General features: G+C 46.1%; 2 protein-coding genes across 7 annotated transcripts in view; both read right to left on the reverse strand.

Moving 5' to 3' along the window:
- Positions 1-2,282: 2,282 nt before the first annotated feature.
- Positions 2,283-8,317, reverse strand: LOC113031458 (acidic leucine-rich nuclear phosphoprotein 32 family member E-like). Of its 2 annotated transcripts, none has more exons than XM_026183551.1 (7): positions 8,089-8,317; positions 4,769-4,918; positions 4,073-4,195; positions 3,757-3,916; positions 3,424-3,542; positions 3,238-3,304; positions 2,283-2,827 (listed from the first exon to the last, which is right to left on the reverse strand). In XM_026183551.1, exons 1-7 carry the CDS (start codon positions 8,140-8,142, stop codon positions 2,748-2,750), a joined length of 753 nt encoding a protein of 250 aa, XP_026039336.1. In that variant the 5' UTR covers positions 8,143-8,317; the 3' UTR covers positions 2,283-2,747. The 2 variants fall into 2 exon arrangements, with proteins under 2 accessions (XP_026039336.1, XP_026039335.1); XM_026183550.1 differs by lacking the exon at positions 8,089-8,317 and adding an exon at positions 5,016-5,137.
- A 325-nt stretch (positions 8,318-8,642) lies between these two features.
- LOC113031457 (mothers against decapentaplegic homolog 4-like) overlaps positions 8,643-22,325 on the reverse strand; it is a 34,939-nt gene continuing 21,256 nt past the window's right edge. For all 5 annotated transcript variants that reach the window (XM_026183547.1, XM_026183545.1, XM_026183546.1 and 2 more), the window contains 8 exons: positions 13,732-13,860; positions 13,440-13,655; positions 13,230-13,358; positions 13,079-13,132; positions 12,581-12,764; positions 12,331-12,499; positions 11,581-11,719; positions 8,643-11,298 (listed from right to left, as the gene is read on the reverse strand). In XM_026183547.1, coding sequence (XP_026039332.1) covers positions 11,093-11,298; positions 11,581-11,719; positions 12,331-12,499; positions 12,581-12,764; positions 13,079-13,132; positions 13,230-13,358; positions 13,440-13,655; positions 13,732-13,860 — 1,226 coding nt within the window. In that variant the 3' untranslated portion in view covers positions 8,643-11,092. The remainder of the gene's footprint in view (positions 11,299-11,580; positions 11,720-12,330; positions 12,500-12,580; positions 12,765-13,078; positions 13,133-13,229; positions 13,359-13,439; positions 13,656-13,731; positions 13,861-22,325) is intronic.

A 22,325-nucleotide genomic window follows, 5' to 3' on the forward strand; every position in this document is an offset into this window, starting at 1 on the left:
TAATAAATGCTCAGCGTGCCGGTTTTCAGGGCGCACTCCTGCACCTCAGCTAAAAAACGCCTCCCAGGTGCTCGGATCAGCTCAGACTAAAGGCAGGAAGCATCATCGTGACTTCTGCTGGTTAAAGGTTGCTCCTGCGGAGGAGCCGGCTGGTGTGTGCAGAGGCTGAGCTGAGATGCAGGTGTGATACCTGCAGGGGGTTCGGTTACAGTGAGATTCAGCAGACAGCGTGCACCACATTTATTATTCTAAACCTCTAAGGACGAGAGCGGGACACTGACGGCGTCGTGACCAGCCTGTGAAAACTTTAGAGTCATGAAAAGGAGAACAAAGCTGAGGAAGAGCAGGCCCACTCATCAGTGACATCTGAGAGCTTCAAAGTCCCTCGCTGGTCACCGCCCTGCGGTGGACACGCCTACCCTCTGGCTACGCCCCTGCTGCAGTGTAAAGCAGGTGTTTTCCAGCATCAGCAGGTGTGCAGGTCGCTCTCAGACGTCTCATTCAAACTGGATGCAAACTGCAGATCATTTGCTTATCAGGTGGAGCCTGATGATTGAAACAAATCAAAGACATTTACATACACACACACACACCTGCAGCACACAGGTGAGGCACACACAGGTTAGTCGCCTCCCTGTGGGAACATCACCAAGTGCCATAAACAAAGTCAGTAAATGTCAGGTGAACATCAGATTGATGGATCGGCTCAGATTTACTGATCAGAGTGAGTGTGTGTGTGTGTGTGTTCAGTTAAACGGCGTTACCTCATAAGTGTCAGCTGACTGTTTTATGACTTTATGAGTCTCACGATGAACTTTGACCGCCTGATCGTCACCATGACGCTGTAAGACGCCCGAACGCTCGTCTGTGAAAAACAGACTGCTTCAGATTCTGTTTAATTTCCTCCTTTCTATAAAAAGTGAAGTAAAACATTTTTATCACAGAAATCAGAGCTGCGTGTGCTTGGCTCCGCCCCTCGTTGTGATGTACATCCATATAAGGAAAAAATAAATCTTCAGAGGACCGAGTGCTCATGACAGGAGTATATCGAGTCAAGACACACACGCACAGCAGGAAGCGTGACTGCAATGATGTGAAATCATTTGATGAGCTGTCAGCAGAAAGAACCAATCATCGGTCAGCAAGTGATTCATGTGCTTATTACAAAATATTCAAAATAAAACATCTGAAAAATGGGCGTGGCTCACCAGGGAACTTATTTTAACTTAGACAAATATCTGGCCTGTTCTCAGGTGACACATTATGACCCTCACAAAGGGACAACTCTGCCCTCTGCAGGCAGAGAGCTGCAACTACAGCTGGAAACCAACAGGTTGGAAACCTGCAGCAGATTTCCACAAAAAGGATTCATCACTGGATACTGATCATGGCGGCACAGGAACACACTCCAGGAGCTGGGCGCTGCCACAGCAGCCAAACCCGAGACATTCCTGTTGGACAAACTGGACACGCACGCCGCAGTGATAGATGTAGCTACACCGAGAGACGGCAACATCAGGAAGAAGAACACGAGGAGCCTTTCCATTTCTGATTGTTCTTTATTCTAAAGTGAAAAATAAAATTGTTTTCATAATTTAGGGCGTGAAGAGATGTGACGAGAAAGGAGAAGGCGTGGAGATTTCAGTCATTTTATTCAAAAACACTCTGGTTACAGCAACACGATCAGAACACAGGAATAAAAAAATAAAATTACGGAGGAGGAGCATCGCTCCAGCTTCACGCTTCCAAACTTAACACGACAGATCAGGCCAAACGGACGACAGCACGAACCTACAGAGACCAGTTCACTTCTATTTACACAGGGACCCGTGGGGGTGGGAAGGGAGGCCGCAGACCCACAGGTGACGGGGGCGGGGTTAAAACAGTAACAGTCAATTTAAAAGAATGAAGAAAAAAAGCTTAGGGGAGGAGCCAACTACAGAGAGCTTTGGAGTCATCCAATCAGAGAGCAGAGAGGAGGGCAACTCTGGATCCATGTTTGGCGCAATCAGCTGCTGAGAATCATGGGTAGTGTAGAGTGGAGTCACAGGGTCAGAAGAACTGGGTTGACTGGGAAGAGCTCCGCCTTCCAGCTGATCAATAATCAATAAAGGAGAGACAGGAACACGCCGCGTTCTCTAGGTAGACAGTCTGGCAGCGCTGTGATGTCTAAGAGCTTGGAAAGAAAAGCGTCTGGACGTCTTTAAGTGGCTTGAAGATGTTTCACCTCTCATCTGAGACGCTTCTTCAGCTCTGCCCTCTGCAGTCCAGACGCTTTCCAAGCTCCTTAGACTACGATGACCTGGATGACTGAGAACCTTCACAGACATAATTGAGAAACACCAATCACGAAGGGCGTTCCTGGGATTGTTAAATATTCTGTTCACAGGAGTGGGGAATGGCGTGTTGCCGCCCCCTGCTGTCTGTGATGAGGATGAGGAGGTGATGAATCTGGAGCAGACTGAGGAGCTGCTGAGGTGTTCCTATTTTTTTGTCCTTCGTGACTTTCTTGAATTCCATATCTGTGCGTGACATGTCTGAGGGAACGCGGCGCATTTCTGAGCTCTGTTATCGACCTCCTGCTGACCAGCTGGCTGGCGGAGTGACATCACCGCGGTGAAGGACAGCGATGAGCCTGATCGCAGTTTCCTGTTTGTCTGGAGCTCCAAAACCACATCCTGCCAGGGTCAGGGGGAGGTGGGGAGGGGCGGGGGTGTCAGACGATATAGCGTACGAAGGTGATTGGACTACTCGTCGTCGTCATCTTCACCTTCATCATCGGCGTCTCTCTTCCTCTTCTCGCCCTGAACAGCAGCGCCGTCCTCATCTGAGGAAATCAGAGCAGCCATCAATCACCTGATCAATAATCAGTAATCAATAACATGGTGACACTGAGGAGGAAGCAACCCTGACAGAACTACGATTCCTTCACTCAGCCGAGAGAAGAGCAGAAAGCGTTTTTACCACTAGGTGGCGCTGCACTGAACGGGTTTCATTGAACACATCAATCACATGACAGCGAAACTCGCAATGACTCATCATCGGGTAACTACGCACATGTAAAAGCTGTCACCAGGGAAACGTGGCCTAAGCGTGCAGTTTAAACGCCATGATGTGATCGTTACTGTAACACAGACATCGACGGCGAAGTCACCGTGACGACCGCCACAGGGGCTGTAAAAAAACAACAACTCCCCTCCCCCCAAAAGAATCCAATCACGTTTCAGCGACACAAACCTCCGTCCTCTTCTTCCTCCTCGTCCTCTTCGTCCTCCTCGACGTAGTCTCCATCGTCCTCTTCATCCTTAAAATATGTTAAAAACACGTTAAACTCAACTGTGAGCACGCCGTGAGGCAGGCTCCTCCTCCTCTGCTCTCTGTTTACCTTCATTATAAATGAAGTTGTAAGTCATGACCTCTCACCTGGATTCCCTCCTTCATCAGGTACGACAGACCGACCTCGTCTCCCTCAGAGCCTTCCTCATCCTCATCGTCGTCTTCATCGTCGTCATCTCCCGGCGGGCCGGCTTCATCATCCTCATCTGGAACAAAACATCCTAACATCAGAAACAGGACGTTCGTCCTCCCCGTGGACCACTTCCTGTCCTTAATCCGAATTAGGCGGCTGAAGGCGACCAGCAGATCTGCACGCGCTCACTGGACGGAAACGTTTATGGCTTAACGAAGTGTGCACATGAAAAACAAATAGACCCCGCCCCTCGGTCAAGCCAGAGAGACTCCGCGTTAGCGGCTCACCGTTCTCGGCCTCGGAGTCGGGCACCTCATTGTCTTCCTCGTCAAACCCGTCCAGGTAAGTGAGCTGAGGCAGCAGCTCGAAGACGCCCTCTCTGTAGTCGTCCAGCGCTGAGACCTCACAGCTGTACAGGTCCAGGCTCTTCAGGTTCTTCAGGTTTTGCTGCAGTACAAGAACAAAGCAGAGGAACCCTCAAAAACATGGACAGCAACGCCAGAATCCCCGACTTTAATCTGCTGCTACGTTTCAGGGTCTCCCATCGACAGGTTCGGGTGTTTCGTTAGCGATCGGCCTAACGAGCTTAATGAATGGACGTACCAGAGGCTCGATGGTGCTCAGATCCTTGATCTTGTTCCCGCTCAGGTTCAGGTAGGTCAGGCTGGGACATTTCTCCGCCAGCGCGTCCAGACCCCCCGAGATGGTGTTATCGCTCACCTCCAACTGAAACACAGGAAATGCATCATCATGCGTGCTGAGAGGAGGAAGCAGCACACAGACAACAACTACTCAGCTCATTCCCGCCAGATCTTTCCTCATCTATCGACTCTGTAGAAGTACTACAGTAGTACAGTACTGCAGCAGTACTTCAAATATTTTCATTCATCTCCAAAAGTATGAAACTTTGTTTCCACCACTGAAAAACAAATAAAGTCAAACATAACTCCAAATTCTGAGTTGAAATTTCAAGTTAGTACTGCTAACCAGGATCTAGCTCGGTGGATGACATTTCCTTATTATCCGGATGCAGATGGATGATGTGTGTGGGCCATATCCCTAAATTTGAGTTCGGTATCTCAAAGTGCACAATACTGCTTTCCTGTGGCAGAAACAAGCTGATGCATAAAAGTGGAATATCGTTCATCTTCTCAGTGTGAGGGTCAGTGCTGGGGTCAAAGGTCATAAGACACATTCAGAAGGTACATCCAATCAGAGGTCACATGTGATGCTCATCACAGCACACACGCCGATCCTGACTGTGCTGTGTTCAGGTGTCGTAGCTGCGGGTGAACTGACCTTGCGTAGTTTGGGCAGTGAGGGCAGTTTGGAGAGCGAGCTGAGGCCGACATTCACCATGCTGAGGATCTCCAGCCCTGTGTAATCGTCTGTGAGTCCTTCCACCTCACCGTCGCTGGAGCGACAGTTATCCACCACCAGCTCGGCCACCTGAGCGCCACCGCATCACATGACAAAGAGTAAAATTTACACCACATTATACATCACAGGTTTATTCAAACTTTCAGTTTGCATGCCTCACACTCACCTGTTGCCACCTGGTGGCGTACACACAGAGTGCAGTCTGTGACCGTAAAATATAATGTGTTAAATAAACGATCTTCCGACGTGTGCGCATTTAAAAATTACTGTAGCCCTGGGGGGGGGGGGGGGGGGGGGGGGGGGGGGGGGACGGGACAGTTTGCCCGGCTATTACACACTCACACATCTCCCTGCCCACAGTTACAGGTGTGTACCCAACTTCATACACACCTCTGGGCCTCGCTTCTTGAAAACGAGACCTCATATAGAATACAGGGTGGGCCATTTATATGGATACACTGTAATAACATGGGAATGGTTGGTGATACTAAAGTCCTGTTTGTGGCACATTAGTATATGTGAGGGGGCAAACTCCTCAAGATGGGCGGTGACCATGGTGGCCATTTAGAAGTCGGCCATCTTTGATACAACTTTTGTTTTTTCAATAGGAAGAGGGCCATGTGACACATCAGACTTATTGGTAATGTCACAAGAAAAACAATGGTGTGCTTGGTTTCAACGTAACTTTATTCTTTCATGAGTTATTTACAAGTTTCTCTTTGTTCACAGCCATTGACATGTCGAAGGTTAACACGTGAGGAGCGAAATCGTGTTGATATCTGGTGAACGCAGTAACCGGGTCATTGCAACAGATTTCAATGCAAGACACCCTACGAGACCACCCATCTCCCATGCTGCAGTCAGCAAACTGCTTGCTAAGTATCGTGAAACTGGTTCAGTGTTGGATTTGCCAAAATGTGGACGCAAGAAAACTGTCACTAATGAAGAAACATCAGTGGCTGTCCTAGCTTCATTCAGCAAGAGCCCACAGCGTAGCACTCGCCGCATGTCACTGGAGAGTGGCATTAGTCGGTACAACTAATGGACCCACTATCGTTGTACAACGATAGTGGGTCCATTCTTCATCAATGGAAACCTCGAGGCCATTGGATATTTGAAATTGCTACATGATGATGTGTTTCCCTCTTTATGCACTGAAGCTGGCACGTTCCCTGAGTTTTTCCAGCAAGATCGTGCACCACCACATTATGGGTGCCAGGTCCGAGCATTCCTAGATGAACAGTTTCCTGGAAAGTGGATTGGTCATCGTGGGCCAGTTATTTTGCCCCCAAGGTCTCCCGATCTGACCCCCTTAGACTTTTATCTTTGGGGTCATCTGAAGGCAACTGTCTATGGTGTGAAGACACGAGATGTGCAGCACCTGAAACTACGGATACTGGATGCCTGTGCTGGCATTTCTCCTGCGGTGTTGCTATCAGTGTGTGAAGAGTGGGAGAAGAGGGTTGCATTGACAATCCAACACAATGGGCAGCACATTGAACACATTTTATAAGTGGTCAGAAACTTGTAAATAACTCATGAAAGAATAAAGTTACGTTGAAACCAAGCACACCATTGTTTTTCTTGTGACATTACCAATAAGTGTGATGTGTCACATGACCCTCTTCCTATTGAAAAAACAAAAGTTGTATCAAAGATGGCCGACTTCTAAATGGCCACCATGGTCACCGCCCATCTTGAGGAGTTTGCCCCCTCACATATACTAATGTGCCACAAACAGGACTTTAGTATCACCAACCATTCCCATGTTATTGCGGTGTATCCATATAAATGGCCCACCCTGTAGAATAGAATTCAACTTTATCGTCATTGCTCATGTCACAGCTACAAGGCAACAAAATGCAGTTTGCATCCATCCAGAAGTGCTTTAGCTATGATATAGTGATCTCAATGAGATTTACCTGTACAAAGGTGAAATAAAAATATCAAAGAACACACGTAAAGCTTCACCAGCCCTGGGTTTGAGCATGCGCGGTTCATCATGATTTATATGTTTCGATGACAACGAAGACAACAACACAGTTCCAGCATGCGGGGGGGGGGGGGGCTGCATGTGTAGAACAAGTAAGCAGGTATGGCAGTTCTCAGGTACATGAATAACCACGTGGTGTAACGCTGTATATGCCCAGCAATTGGTGAAGAGGAGGCATCTAGTAAACCCAGGTTTCAGACGTTTCACAAAACTAAACGAGGGTCACTTTCCTTCCGTTTCGGTCAGAGCTCTTCGCCCGGGCCAGCACTCCCCCTCTCCCGTTGGATCTCATCCATATAGCGGTTAGTACGTGACCAGAAAACCGGCGCTCAGCTTCACCGTTACGATCACCGGTGGGAGAGCACACCTCACCCACCAAAGCTGTGCGTGCGAGAAACTTTTTAAAAACCCTCTCCGTCGTTTAAATCCGCCTCCCACCGAACCTCGTGCAATTTTTGTGAGATTTAAGCGCGCGGCACTCGTGCGCCTGAAAACACAGCGAGGAGGGCGGGAACAGCAGACTGAACAACAACTGTTAAAACTCCAATTTAACGTGAACAAAGTATCAATTTTAGACTGCGCCTGTGTTGAGCTGACCCGTGCCGACAAAGAAACTGTGGAGACCCTTTAATGATGTTATGGCAGAAAAAATGACTTGACCTAGAACTATGTGCACTTAAACGCTGAAATGAGAATGGAGTCCGGCTGCAAACGCCATCACAGCACGACCATCGCAGATCAGTAACTCTCTAACGGTGAAGGTTAAAATGGGAGCCGGCTCGGCCGAGCGGTCGCCCCGGGGCGTTCAAACAAATGCAGCGGAGCCCATCCACAGTCCGCGACTGCATTTTCTCGGTACCGCCGAGCACCTGCGGCGGCTCTCGGCGCACTCACTCGGCCGCGGTTCTGTTATGCGGGCTGGGCACTCGGCAGGTTAGCCTGTTAGCCCGTGTGCTAGCTGTGGGAGGCTCGCGCGAGGCTGCCCCGCGAGAAGTGAGCGCGGGAGAGGGAGCGAGCCTGCACGCAGCGGATTCCTCCTCCAGGACCAAGCGGAGTTTCCTCCATGTTGGAGCCACAAACATGTCGCGTCTAATCGTTCAAAAACACCGACAGAAGATCAGTCCGCGGGTTGGGAAAAGTCGACGGCCGCCCACGCCGAATGTTATCAGCGTCGTCATAGCTTCACACTGCATCCTTCACCAGTTTCTTCAGGAAATAAATAAATTAAAGTGTTGTAGTTACTTGCCTCGGCTGGATTTCTGTTCCTCAGCTCCAGACTAATCCTCTTCTTCATCTCCATGTCGAAGCCCGAACAGAAGGCGAAAAAACAAAGTATAACAAAGGAAAAGTGAAAATAAAATGCGCGTCAGTGAGACCCTCCTTCTCTAACGGACACAAGGCGACAACTAAACCTCCATGTTCGCTGTTGCCGGTCCGCCACTGTTAGACCACGCCCCAATCTAATGAATATCCATATTTTTAAGAAGCTTAACCTGCTACTGGTCCAAACACGATCAACTCACTAAGCCCCGCCCTAGAATCTTAGTATGCAGAGACCTCGTCTGCGAGTGGCTGTAAATGCAAATACGTCACTTTAGTGTTACCAATGAGAGGATGAGCACGAAACGTTTAAACTTTACAGGCGCCCTCTCTTTGTCCTTGTTGGCGCCATATTGTAATGATCATCGTGATCATTTTTCATTGATTACCGCAAAATAACCACAGTGTTTACATCAGTAAATCACTTATACACACATTATAGCATCCAGCTTTGTGCCTTTGATCTGACCACAGAAGCTGTTTGTTGTTTCAAGTATTTATTGCAACAATAAACATGATCCATATCATAGTTAATCAAAGTAGTTTCTCAATCTTTTCATATTTATTAAAGGTTCTATTCTCCTTCTTCTTTTTCTTGTTATTAAGAGCCATGGGAGGTGACGTGGTAGAAAAATATGAAACAAATACATCAGATAATTTACTTGAACATTTTTTCTGTAAGGAGCAAAGTGACCGAAACACAGATTTTCACGTTTTCAAGTTTAGACTTTGCTTTCATCAGATAATCAGATGATCCATGATTTTCCTGACCTTTAACCTTCCACCTGTCTGATTGCTGAGGTAAACATTAGATACCACCAAAGTCTTTCCAGACACAAATCTAAAGGCAGCCAGAAACCCTCGGGAGCACCTGTGTGGGAGTTATTTGGAAGAGTCAAAATTTGAGAGTCTACAGAGTAACAGGTGTGTCTGCAGAGAACAACAGTTGCCTTAAGGTGCTTTATGTTGTAAGGTAAAGACCCTTCAATGATACAGAGAAAACCCCCCATGAGCAAGCACATGGTGACAAGGGGAAGGAAAAACTCCCTTTTAACAGGAAGACTCCTCCAGCAGAACCAGGCTCAGGGAGGGGCGGCCAACAAGCTGCAGTCATTCACGCATCACTCTCTGTAACAGTTGGAAACTTTTTGTCCATCAGCATTTTCGGCACTGTTGCCATTTGGTTCCACCAACCCTGTGCGCTGGTCAGATTTGACTCTTTCAGCTCCTCCAGTCACATTTAGACTGGGACTCATGCATGCCTGCAGGGGGCAGTGTTCGACCTCTGTGTGCTGCTGTTCTTTAGCATCTGACTTCCATTTCCTCACTGGGTGCTGCATGCATGTAAGTACGGGCATGTACAGGCGGCCATGTTTTCATTTTGGTTGGTTTTCTTCAACACGGATGTTCTGGATCTCATTGTGCATGTGTGTCGTGACAATAGAAGCTATTCTATTCTATTCATTTTGAGGTTTTAGGTCACTGTGAGCAGCATTCTGAGAACAGAGAGCAGATCTCTCTGCTGAATGCTCTGAGATGAGATTATGATGCAAATATGGTTAACTTCACTGCACTGTGTTGACCCGGTGTGCATGAGCAAACACAGATATGCATAAAACAGGAGCATGGAGACCTGATAGGCTGAGAACACGCGTGTGAGAGTGGCTGAGTGGGACTGAGGGTGTGCTGTGAGCTGAAGTCCTGCTGGCAGCACGAAGCACCTAAAACACTCAAAACCAGACAAAATGTCAGTGCAGTGTCTGAAAGAACCTCAGGGAACTCTGCATCTTTGAGGTACTCAGTTTGGACTTCTTTTAGAAAGCACATTTTGGGGGGGGGCTATGACTGAGTATCAGGGCCACATTAAGAAAACAATTATCACTGATCTGTGCAGATAACAGATGTTGTATCAGGACAAACTGTGAGGTCATACCTCACAATAGTTAAGGATGTGATTTGTGCTTCAGCTCACAGATGCAGGGTGGTGATCAGCGTGAGGACGCTGCAGAAGCTGCTCAGACGGGAAATCATGGAAGAGCGGATTTTTACAGCTGTGAGGTCATCGACGGCCTGGAACAGTAAGAGGACAGGTACAGGCTGATTGACTCGTTTCACTGATTGTGGCCTTTTTTATGGACCAAGCGTGGCCTGTTTTCTGTTACAGCTCCCTGCTGCACTACGTGGAGCAGCTCTCGTGCATGAAGTTCCTCGTTTGATCGTTTCCAGCGCAGATCTTTAATCATCCGGTCAGCTGAGACTGCAGAAGTCACCTGGATCAGTGATGAAACGTCCTGACGACTGGATGGACTTCCTGGGAGCGCCCTACCTGATCACTGCGTGTGGATGGAGAGGAGAGTGTTCCTCTGAAGTGTCTGAATGCAGAGTGAAAGACGAACAAAGACGAAGATCTTTATCCACCAGACTTTTAATTTGAAGAGACAGCTGATGATTCAGAGCTTTACACCCTTTCAGTATAAAAGCCTTTAAATGAGTTAAACGTGAGAAAAAAAGCAGACGACAGAATAAATAATGTGACCGTCAGGCGGAGCAGAAACGCAACGTAAACAGGATATGATGTCATCAAAGGAACAGGAATGGCTCTTTGGTCGACAATTAGCTAAAGGAACTAAAAACCGACAGAAGGAGGAAGATGACGATGACGAGGTTTTTTTGGTAATCAGCTGATTTCTGACATCAGGCTTAAAGGGTCAGTTCACCTGTTGAGGGGCGGAACTAATAAACTGCAGGCCAGCATGGATGCTCGAGCAGACGCCAAGCTCGCGTGAACTGACCCTTTAACGAGTCACGCTGGTTTCCACAGAAACGAACTTAAATGACAGCAGAGACAAGACGCTGCGATTGGCTGATTGTCTGAAACCCGTGTGAACCGACCCCTGCTGTGGTGCGTTTGTGGGCAGAGCGCGGAGGTCCTAGAGTGCGTGCTCTCGCGGCGGCAGCATGTGCAGCACCTGGTCGAGCAGCTGCAGCGCTCGGTGCAGGTGCACCTCCAGCCAGCAGGGGGTGTCCTTGATGCTCTGCCGTGGGTAGTCACACCCCCACCCTTTGACGAAGCTCAGCCGCACGATGCACAGCCTGCGGAGGTCGTCCACGCCCAGACCGGCCGCTGAGCGCACACCTGCGGGAGGAAGCACAGGTGAGACACAGAAACTAAAACATGTGAAATTAAAACCACGAGGCTTACACCGAGGGCCGAGGCCGCCCACCGTAAAAAGGAAGTGAAATAACATTAAATGCATGAAAAAGCAGGAAGTCGCACTGAGGCCCAAAAATGTCCAACGCGAATCTGACTCGATTCACTCTGCAGGTAAGTCTTTTAAGCCCTGCGTCTGGTTCATGTTATAATTTATTGACACCTGTGCCTGTCTGTCACTGGCTGTGTTGGGCAGGTGATACTCACTGACAGCAGGCGCGATTCCTCCCACACTGTTCGGACCGGGAATTGCACCGACCACCGCGGCTGCCTGAGTCTCCACAGCTGCCTGAGCCGCTGCCGCCTGCTGCTGCATCTGCCGGTGACACTGCCGCAGGTCGAACACCTGAACACAGACGGGTGAGACAGGCAGACGGGTGAGGCACGCAGACGGGTGAGACAGGTACACGGGTGAGACACCGGGGTGGCTGTAGCTCAGGTGGTAGAGGTGGTCATTCGATGCCAGTCTGCATGCCAAATATCCTTGGGGAAGAACCTACCGCACGTTTCTCTGTGATGGATCCATCCAGGTGTAAATGTGCGTGAACATGGTGGGCAAAAACGGCCACATACTGAACACGCCATAATGAGCTAGGGTTAACAAAGAGCAAAACTGCCAGCAGAGCCAAAACCACCTGATAGAAACCGTAGCCAATTCACACTTTTATGTCCAATCATGCACAAATCTATGTCCTATAAAACTGTCAACAAGCTGCTGAAGAAGTTACAACAAAGCTGTCCAAGTATCGAGAAACACGGCCCAAACAAACCTCTCAGAGAAACTCGGATCTCTTCACAAATCAAGAATATCAAATCTGTAAAAGGAAGATGGACTCGCTGCTTTACTTCCTGCGATCCCCAAACACGTCTTTGTCTGTCTGTTTTACGTCTGTTTGGACCTTAGTGAATCCGAGCCCGTCTGGGCTCAGATGGTCATTCGCGGTGTCTACCGCTCACCTTGATGTATGCTCCAGGGTAGATCTTATGAACGCCATCGCCTGGTGCTCTGCCCGCCTCCCGGTCCAGATAGAAACTCTGGACAAACACAGAGTGGTCGCTAAGGCAACGCATCCAGATGTCACCCTCCCCCCGACACTCCAGCTGAACCCCCCGGCCGATGTGGAGCCTGCAGGGCAACAACATCAGCAACATTAAATACTAACACTGCAATAATTCTCATGGTGCCACCCACTAAACGACCGCTCACCTGGCGCGGTGGCTGGCGGCTGTACGGTGGACATTGCTCAGCTGTCCCAAACAGAATCGATCTCCTCCCGAAGGATCCACGTACCCGTCCACGGTCACCAGGGGACAGCTGGACTGGACCTTAAACATCTCACCAACCTGAACGTCCAGCTCAAAGTAGGAGATGGAGCACCAGAACTCTGGACCTGAGGATCGAGACACAGATCAGGACATGGCGGACCTGCTCCCCAAACATCCTGACAAACTGGAGACAAAAGTGCTTCTCAACCTTTTATTACCTGAGCTTTTACTTCTGTAAGTGAGGACATCTTTGTTTCAGGGAATTCAGACAGATAGGTGTGAGTATCAGGGCACTTTATTTTTACATTAACATTTTTTGGACCTGCTTCACTAAGAAGGGACATTTTGTATTTTGGGGACGTCGGCCACTATGTTTTGAATCTTTATTAATAAAGTGAGGTCAGAGTGAGGGGGCGGGGTTTGTGGACAGGTGTGGTACCTGGGTGGTTGGATACTGGCTGTGGATACGGAGCGGTGCTGTGATGCTGTGACCCTGCAGAAACAAACACAGACCCAGTACTCAGCAATAATGCAGTACTCGCAGTACTACGGTACTGAATAGAGCAGTAACATTTAACATGCTGTCTTACAGAAGTGAGTGTTGGGGGCGTGGTGTTGTTGATGATGATGAGGATGATGATGCAATGGTGGATGTGGCTGGTTGCCCCGCCCACTATGCGCAGAGGTGTAGGGGGCAGGGCTGTTACCTGCCCAGTTGGCTGTGGAGACACACAGGACACTCATTATACTACAGAAGTAGTACTAAGCACAGGTAGTACATAGTACTTAGGGTACAGTACCAGGTTTGTGGGGGCCACTGTACTCTGGGCTCTGCTGATGTGGGGAGGCTGGGGTCGGGGGATGGGGGGGCTGGGGAGTGTGAGGTGGATTTGAGTGAGGCGGTGAAGCCTGGCCGCCGTGGTTAGGAGGCGGAGCGATCTGAAGGAGGCCAGGTCCGTCCAAACCGCCGCCGACCCCCCTGGCAGTCAGAGCTGCGGGCACCATGGAGCTGCTGCCTGCAGGAAACACGACTGTGTTACAACAGCGTCACGGCGTCTCGCACGCGCTGACAGCAAGGAGCAGCACACTGACCTGGGGGAGACAAAGGCATGCTGGGATACATGCCGACAGGCCGTGGGTGGCCATAGGGGTTGGTGTGGGGGGGCAGGTCGATCTGCAGACACTCCTGCATGAACTCCTCTTTTATGAGAGACTGAGGACCTGTCAAAGCAGACATTACAAACATTTAGACTGTACCCCAGGTTTGACGTTTGTACCCCAGTCACTCAACTGTAGCAATCCGAGTCCTGGTGATGACTGTTTGCCCCTGTTAAAGACTGTTAGCCCCTGTTGATGACTGTCAGCTCCTATTGATGACCGTCAGCTCCTGTTGATGACTGTCAGCTCCTGTTAATGACTGTCAGCTCCTGTTAATGACTGATAGCCCCTGTTGATGACTGTTAGCCCCTGTTAATGACTGTTAGCTCCTGTTGATGACTGTTAGCTCCTGTTGATGACTGTTAGCCCCTGTTGTTGACTGTTAGCCCCTGTTGATGACTGTCAGCTCCTATTGATGACCGTCAGCTCCTGTTGATGACTGTCAGCTCCTGTTAATGACTGTCAGCTCCTGTTAATGACTGATAGCCCCTGTTGATGACTGTTAGCCCCTGTTAATGACTGTTAGCTCCTGTTGATGACTGTTAGCTCCTGTTGATGACTGTTAGCCCCTGTTGTTGACTGTCAGCCCCTGTTGTTGACTGTCAGCGCCTATTGATGACCGTCAGCTCCTGTTGATGACTGTTAGCCCGTGTTAATGACTGTTAGCTCCTATTGATGACCGTCAGCTCCTGTTGATGACTGTTAGCCCGTGTTAATGACTGTTAGCTCCTGTTGATGACCGTCAGCTCCTGTTGATGACTGTTAGCCCGTGTTAATGACTGTTAGCTCCTGTTGATGACCGTTAGCTCCTGTTGATGACCGTCAGCTCCTGTTGATGACCGTCAGCTCCTGTTGATGACCGTCAGCTCCTGTTGATGACCGTCAGCTCCTGTTGATGACTGTTAGCTCCTGTTGATGACCGTCAGCTCCTGTTGATGACCGTCAGCTCCTGTTGATGACTGTTAGCTCCTGTTGATGACCGTCAGCTCCTGTTGATGACTGTTAGCCCCTGTTGTTGACTGTCAGCTCCTATTGATGACCGTCAGCTCCTGTTGATGACTGTTAGCCCCTGTTAATGACTGTTAGCTCCTGTTGATGACTGTTAGCCCCTGTTAATGACTGTCAGCTCCTATTGATGACCGTCAGCTCCTGTAGATGACTGTTAGCCCCTGTTAATGACTGTTAGCCCCTGTTAATGACCGTCAGCTCCTGTTGATGACTGTTAGCCCCTGTTAATGACTGTTAGCTCCTGTTGCTGACCGTTAGCTCCTGTTAATGACTGTTAACTCTTGTTAATGACTGTTAGTAATACTTTATTTGAAGTGGCTGTTCGTCGCAGGACACGGACGCTTGGTGAATAAACTCTCATACAGTCTGAGAATGTAGTTAAACTGTTTATCAGAGGGAAAGTATGATTTTAGGACACTGGAGCCTGACATTAGTTTGCCATGATGTTAGCTTACAACAAGCTGTTGTTTAGCTATCTGGAGACGGCAGGTCTAAACTGCTGAAAATAATTATCTGTGACAATATCGGGAATAAATAAGCATGTTTATGCACATTTTCAAGAGTTAGAGCCCTGACTTCAGTTCAGGAGATGAAGCTGGAGGTCAGGAGGAAGAAGATGAGTGTTTGTTAAGATGGCGGTGGCGTTGTCTCTTTCTTTATCTTTGGTGAAGAGGCCCTGTTCACTGAAGAGAAAACACTAGTATCAGCCTTCATATTTTGAGTCTGAACACATAAGAAGTCCTATGACTTCTTCCCTCGTCTGCCTACATATGCAGCTGTCTGTAGCCACATGTTTAACACACCATTAGTCGGACGCACGCTCCTCTGTTGTTTTAATACTTTAATTATACGTTTATAAGAATGCTTCAGGTGGTTGGAAGACATAATTACCCACTAATGTACATGTATTTCTGAGTACAGTATCCTTTTCACCTGTTTGCAATATTAGGGGCGTGGCCTCTTTGACTGACAGGTGGATGGTGACACAGGCAACTGTAGCTTCTAACTGTCTGTTAGCTTCACCTGATCTGGACCCAATGACTGTAGAAAACATGGACAACGTGACAGCACCTCCTCCCATTCTACAAAAATGAAGCCAAAATATCCCGCCTCTGGAAGCTGCCATCTTGCCAGAGTCTGCGCAGTAGGGACTTAATGTGGAGCGACTGTGTTACGCTCCCGCCGACACACCTGCTGGACGTGACCGCAAACACGCCCCCTACACTTTTTACGTAGCCCGGCTGCTCCAGTTTATTTGCTGATGGGTTTACCGCGACTGACGACTTGTTTAATTAAGGTAAATACAACCATGTCACTGTTATGAAAAAGACACATAGATTAGCAAGGCGCTAGATTAGCCGCTAGAATACGCAATGTGTTTGAGGCTTGTTGTTAGCTAGTTAGCGATGCTACACATCCGTTACTCTAATAGTCTGTATTATTGAATGATTCAGCACTGCTTAGGTTTTGTTATCCATTTTTAGACAGTGATGAGATCATCTGCACACTCTACAGAAGCCCAGAGTTACTGTTAATATCAAAAATATAATGCTGTCCTTTGAGATTTTAACATAAAACTGTGAGTGTAATGGATCTAAAACTGTTTAAATCTTCAGAGCCATCTACTACGGTGGCCCAACTCCAAAACACTTGCAAACTCCAAAACACATGCAAATTCCAAAACACATGCAAACTAAAAAACACTTGCAAACTAAAAAACACATGCAAACTCCAAAACACGTACAAACTCCAAAACGCTTGCAAACTCCAAAACACATGCAAATTCCAAAACACATGCAAACTAAAAAACACTTGCAAACTAAAAAACACATGCAAACTCCAAAACACGTACAAACTCCAAAACACTTGCAAACTCAAAAACACAACGGAAGTGCTCCAGGACGCTAGGGGCAGTGTTGAGCTCTATTTGCAAAATAAACGGCAAGTTTGTCTGTATGGGACGGTCTAGTCTCTGTCGCGCTTCCCAGGTTGCCTAGCAACCATGATACTAACCGCTGGAAACGTGTCATACAACTTGGTTTGACAGAAATGAGGGAGAATATATTTTGTTCATTTGTTTGTTTCTACAAGAGCTTTGTGTGATTTGATAAGTATCTGAGGCTGAGACCACAGGACAGTAAAACATGATTTTTGGGCTTCATTTCTGTACTGAACAGTTATTTAAGATTAGTTAGTAAATAAGAATTAGCTAATGTTGTTCATGAGACTAAAGTCATATCACTTTGGTAATGTAAATATAATATGGCCAATATTATAGTTATTATATTAATCATTATTAGCTATTACAGCAGTGAACATGAACTCTGTGTCAAATACTGAGCCTCAGTACAGATTCAAGTTGCAGTTATGTCTTATCACCTTAAATCTTCACTCAAAGACAAGTATCTTTGACAGTGTATATATAGGTGTATCATATATCAGAGACAAATGTTGTTACTTCAGTATGTTGCCATTACTAAATTTGGCTCATTGCTTACATATATTTATAAAAAGAAAATGTACAAGCTGTGATAACTGTGTCTGATAGAATGAAGGGTAGACTGATATATGAAATATTCCTTTATTGGGTGAGAAAATCAGACCATGTCATAACTGCTTTAAGTCATACAGAATAGATATCAGAGCCTTAAACAGGCTGACTTCTGCTAAATGGGTCAAACTGGGCAGAAAGTCTACAAACACACATGTTAGGGAAAATATTCTAAAACACTTCTTCAGTAAAGACTCAGAGAAGAGAAACACACAGAACTTCTTGCTAGCAAGGGCAGCCTCCAGACTGAGACTCGCACTAAGAAACTGCCCCAATCTTTATTTATACTTCAGTAGGTGTGTGTGTGTGTGTGTGTGTGTGTGTGTGTGTGTCCTGCTGATCAAAGGGTCATGAGAGCACAAAAGGTACATCCTTGGTCAGGAAAGGGGGTAGTCTCCCCCACCCTAGATAACATGGTGAGGAAGTCCAGCAGTTCATCTATATGTAAAGAAGCACTTAAACTAAAACAGACATAGCTACGTTAATCCTGCCGTAAAACAATAAAACAAGGTATGAGCTCTCATGCTCCCAGACGTGGGGGTGCATTCCTGGGATGCACCCCAAGCCTGCAGCCTGTTAGAGATCACACACAATTAATTATATGCCTCTAAGTATACATGGTTGAATATTTCCTAATACAAATAACTACATGCAGTATTCTACCATATGCAAACTTATATCACTAAAAGATTATACTGACTACTAAATACAATTTTCCATTGACAACATAACATCCTTATAGAATATGATGTAACACTATAGATCAACTTACCTCAGAATATATAAAGCATATAAACAATTACAGCAATATGATGCAACACACACAGCAGCTACTGATCCAAAATACTCAAAGCTTCATAGAACTGAAACAAACATTTACTTTTAGCTCCATTCTGCTGCAGATACAGACTTTAGGTTTCTGAACATTAAACTTGTTGCTGCCTTTCATAGTGTGTAACTTGAAGGCCCTGAGTACTCTGAGTACTTTCTCCCACACTGGAAACACTGGGATGATCACATTATTTGAACATTACCTAATAAGACTGATTCAGCACAGACAGTTATGTTAAACTTTCCTAGCAGTCCTTCACAAACAGGGAACAGTCTGTCTATTCTCTCCATCTGTCAGCTGCTGCTGGCTCTTCCTCCTCCTCTTCCTCACACACTGCTGAGTTTGTCCTGGTGGATCATCAGGGCTGCAAAGCCTCACAGATGATGTGCAGCAGTGGGTCCCTCAGTCTGTCCTCACTCTGGACACTTGCAGTCGTCACACATGGAAATCAAATGTGTGATAAGCTGCAGGATTCAAACACAAGTGTAACTTATAAACACATGTTCATACTTTTATTCCACAATCAGAGAGAAAGAAACAGAGAGAGAGTGCAGGACAGACAGACAGGTGACAGTCTCAGGTGTACACACTGCTACAGGAGGATTTAGTGTTTGTGTTATTACGAGTGTAAACAAGAAGAGTTCCAGATGGTGCAGTGGACACATGTGTGACTGCTGTGATTAAAGCATCTTTCTTTCAGCTTAACGAGTGAACCGTCAGCTCGTTCAAACACACGTTAAAGTCCGTTTGGCTCGACACCACCGAACAGAGGCAGCAATATAACATAGCTAACATTAACAGTGCAGTGAATCCTGCTTGTGCCGTGATGTTCAGGACTGCAAACCGAGCAGCATCACTGACTTTCAGCTTGTTGTGTTTGTGGATATATGACTGACTTTAATTATCTACAAAATCATCACAATCTCTGTAAGATTAAGGTCAACTATATATATATTTATTAAAGTAAAGGCTTTAAAACCAAGTTAATTCTGAAAGTACAAACATCGCTAATGTCAACTTTCCCGACATGTGGCCAACAATAATGGTTTCATGTTCTTCATTAAAAAAATATTTGTGCATAAATAAGTGACATAATATTCAGTACTTACTTCTGAAAGTTTACTCTTCCTCCGCTCCGCTTCCACTGTTTTTTTTTCGGCAAAATTATCCACACCACCACCGCACTATGAAGTCTGGGATATGTTGGGCCATGAAGGCTACACCGACCCATCCTTAAAATTCAGGGAAATTAAGGACGCATTTCAGGGCAGCCTTTGAATTCAGAAAGCCTTCTCTTGTCGGTGTGAGGTAATCGGCCTTAAAATGCGGCCTTTAAGGCTGCAAACCCCAAATCCGGTCATTGGTACTTCCTGGCTTGTGTAGTTACTAGGTAACAAAAGCTCAACACTGCCCCTAGTGTCCTGGAGCACTTCCGTTGTGTTTTTGAGTTTGCAAGTGTTTTTGAGTTTGCAAGTGTTTTGGAGTTTGTACGTGTTTTGGAGTTTGCATGTGTTTTGGAGTTTGTACGTGTTTTGGAGTTTGTACGTGTTTTGGAGTTTGCATGTGTTTTGGAGTTTGTACGTGTTTTTTAGTTTGCATGTGTTTTGGAGTTTGTACGTGTTTTTTAGTTTGCAAGTGTTTTGGAGTTTGTACGTGTTTTGGAGTTTGCATGTGTTTTGGAGTTTGTACGTGTTTTGGAGTTTGCATGTGTTTTGGAGTTTGTACGTGTTTTGGAGTTTGTACGTGTTTTGGAGTTTGTACGTGTTTTGGAGTTTGTACGTGTTTTGGAGTTTGCATGTGTTTTGGAGTTTGCAAGTGTTTTGGAGTTTGCAAGTGTTTTGGAGTTTGTACGTGTTTTGGAGTTTGCAAGTGTTTTGGAGTTTGCAAGTGTTTTGGAGTTTGCAAGTGTTTTGGAGTTTGCAAGTGTTTTGGAGTTTGTACGTGTTTTGGAGTTTGCAAGTGTTTTGGAGTTTGCATGTGTTTTGGAGTTTGTACGTGTTTTGGAGTTTGCAAGTGTTTTGGAGTTTGCAAGTGTTTTGGAGTTTGCAAGTGTTTTGGAGTTTGTACGTGTTTTGGAGTTTGCAAGTGTTTTGGAGTTTGTACGTGTTTTGGAGTTTGTACGTGTTTTTTAGTTTGCAAGTGTTTTTGAGTTTGCAAGTGTTTTGGATTTTGCAAGTGTTTTGGAGTTTGCATGTGTTTTTTAGTTTGCATGTGTTTTGGAGTTTGTACGTGTTTTTTAGTTTGCAAGTGTTTTGGAGTTTGTACGTGTTTTGGAGTTTGCATGTGTTTTGGAGTTTGTACGTGTTTTGGAGTTTGTACGTGTTTTTTAGTTTGCAAGTGTTTTGGAGTTTGCAAGTGTTTTGGAGTTTGTACGTGTTTTGGAGTTTGTACGTGTTTTGGAGTTTGCATGTGTTTTGGAGTTTGTACGTGTTTTGGATTTTGCATGTGTTTTTTAGTTTGCAAGTGTTTTGGAGTTTGCATGTGTTTTTTAGTTTGCAAGTGTTTTGGATTTTGCAAGTGTTTTGGAGTTTGTATGTGTTTTGGAGTTTGTACGTGTTTTGGAGTTAGCAAGTGTTTTGGAGTTTGTACGTGTTTTGGAGTTTGCATGTGTTTTTTAGTTTGCAAGTGTTTTGGAGTTTGTACGTACGTAGGCCCGCCCCAGGAGATGGATACACCCAGCATTTCATCAACACTGTGATGAGACCTTTGGTTTGTGTAATGTTATAAATAGTCAGATACTCCCAAGAGGCTCCGGGCTTAATATTTAAAAATATATGATCCTCTCTGGTTACTTGGGTATGAATAACTATGTTATTTACCATAAAGTGATTCACACTATCTGCAAAAAACTGTGAAAGAATTCCAGATCACCAGTTTGTAGTTTAACATACAAGTGACGACCTTTGACCTTCATCAGGTTTTATTTAATTGTGTCAGAGAAACTCAAACGTGCTCTTCATGCAGCTGAGTACATCAAGTGTTTAAACTGGAAGCTGTGCAGGTCTGAGATCAGCAGCTTTATGAAACATCAAACTGAGGTCCTGTTAATGCTGATATACAGTGACACAGTTACATGAGTGATTAATCCTTTGTTTTTTGTCTTTAACTTTATCAATAAAGCTGCAGCTTTGACTACAGGACGTGTGGCACTTTAACCTTTGCACTGTTTTCATCAGTTCATTTTGCAGTTAACATGTGAACATGTTGGATGATCTGTGCTGTCACTGGGTGGTGCTGAGGTCTGAATCTGAGGGCAGCTCCTGTAATCACAAAGAGATCAGAATCATCACAAACTGAATTATAAAGTTTATCTCTTAAATCTGAAATAAAGCTGATCCTTCTGTCCTCACACTCAGGATCTGAAGCTCTTCTCTTACATTTTTTTCACTTCTACAGTTTAATCAATAGTTACTTATTAATGAGGAGTTACTGAAGCACAAGCTTAAAAAAAATAAAAATAAAATGGTGTTATTGTCTTTACACATGTGGAGACTGAAAACATGCTGTTGCTTGCACATATTTAATAATCAGCTCTGCACAGGAGCTGAAGCAGGATGCAGCCTGTTGCTTTTACAGTAAAATACTTGTAATAAAAGTACAGTAACAGTAATTAGTGACTGAGCAGCCCGGGGCGTTTCTCTTGATTTCTTCAGTCGGTGTAAATTCATTCACCTGCACAGATTAGCTAAACGAACCCTGACAGCCGAGTCCTCATCTTAGCTAGCTAGGTCTCAGGAGCTAGCTAAGGACGGTAGTTACGGATTAGCTGACAAACACGTTTAACTTACCGAAAAAGTGCAGCGGGGCCTCGGGTCCTTCTGTCGGGTAGTCCAGTTTACTGAAGAACACCTCAGGCTGTCAGGTTAAAACACTCGGTCGTGTTTTCGAAGCGTAAACGCTGGCCCTCCTCTCAGAGCTTACGCTCTATCTTCTATTCCCGAACAGAGATACGCAAGTTTCTCCGTGACTGCAGCTGCCAGTCAAAGCTGTTATGATGACGTTTCACCCCAATTTAACATCACCGCGGTAGGAATTAGAATCAGACTTATGGGAGAGGAGACCCCTTGGACATCAATCAGCATGATGAGAACTATTGATAACAAAGGAAAGAATCTTTGGGAAAAAATTATCTGAGGA

The sequence above is a fragment of the Astatotilapia calliptera genome, chromosome 11 (genome assembly GCF_900246225.1).
Source record: "Astatotilapia calliptera chromosome 11, fAstCal1.2, whole genome shotgun sequence".
NCBI classification, from domain to species: domain Eukaryota; kingdom Metazoa; phylum Chordata; class Actinopteri; order Cichliformes; family Cichlidae; genus Astatotilapia; species Astatotilapia calliptera.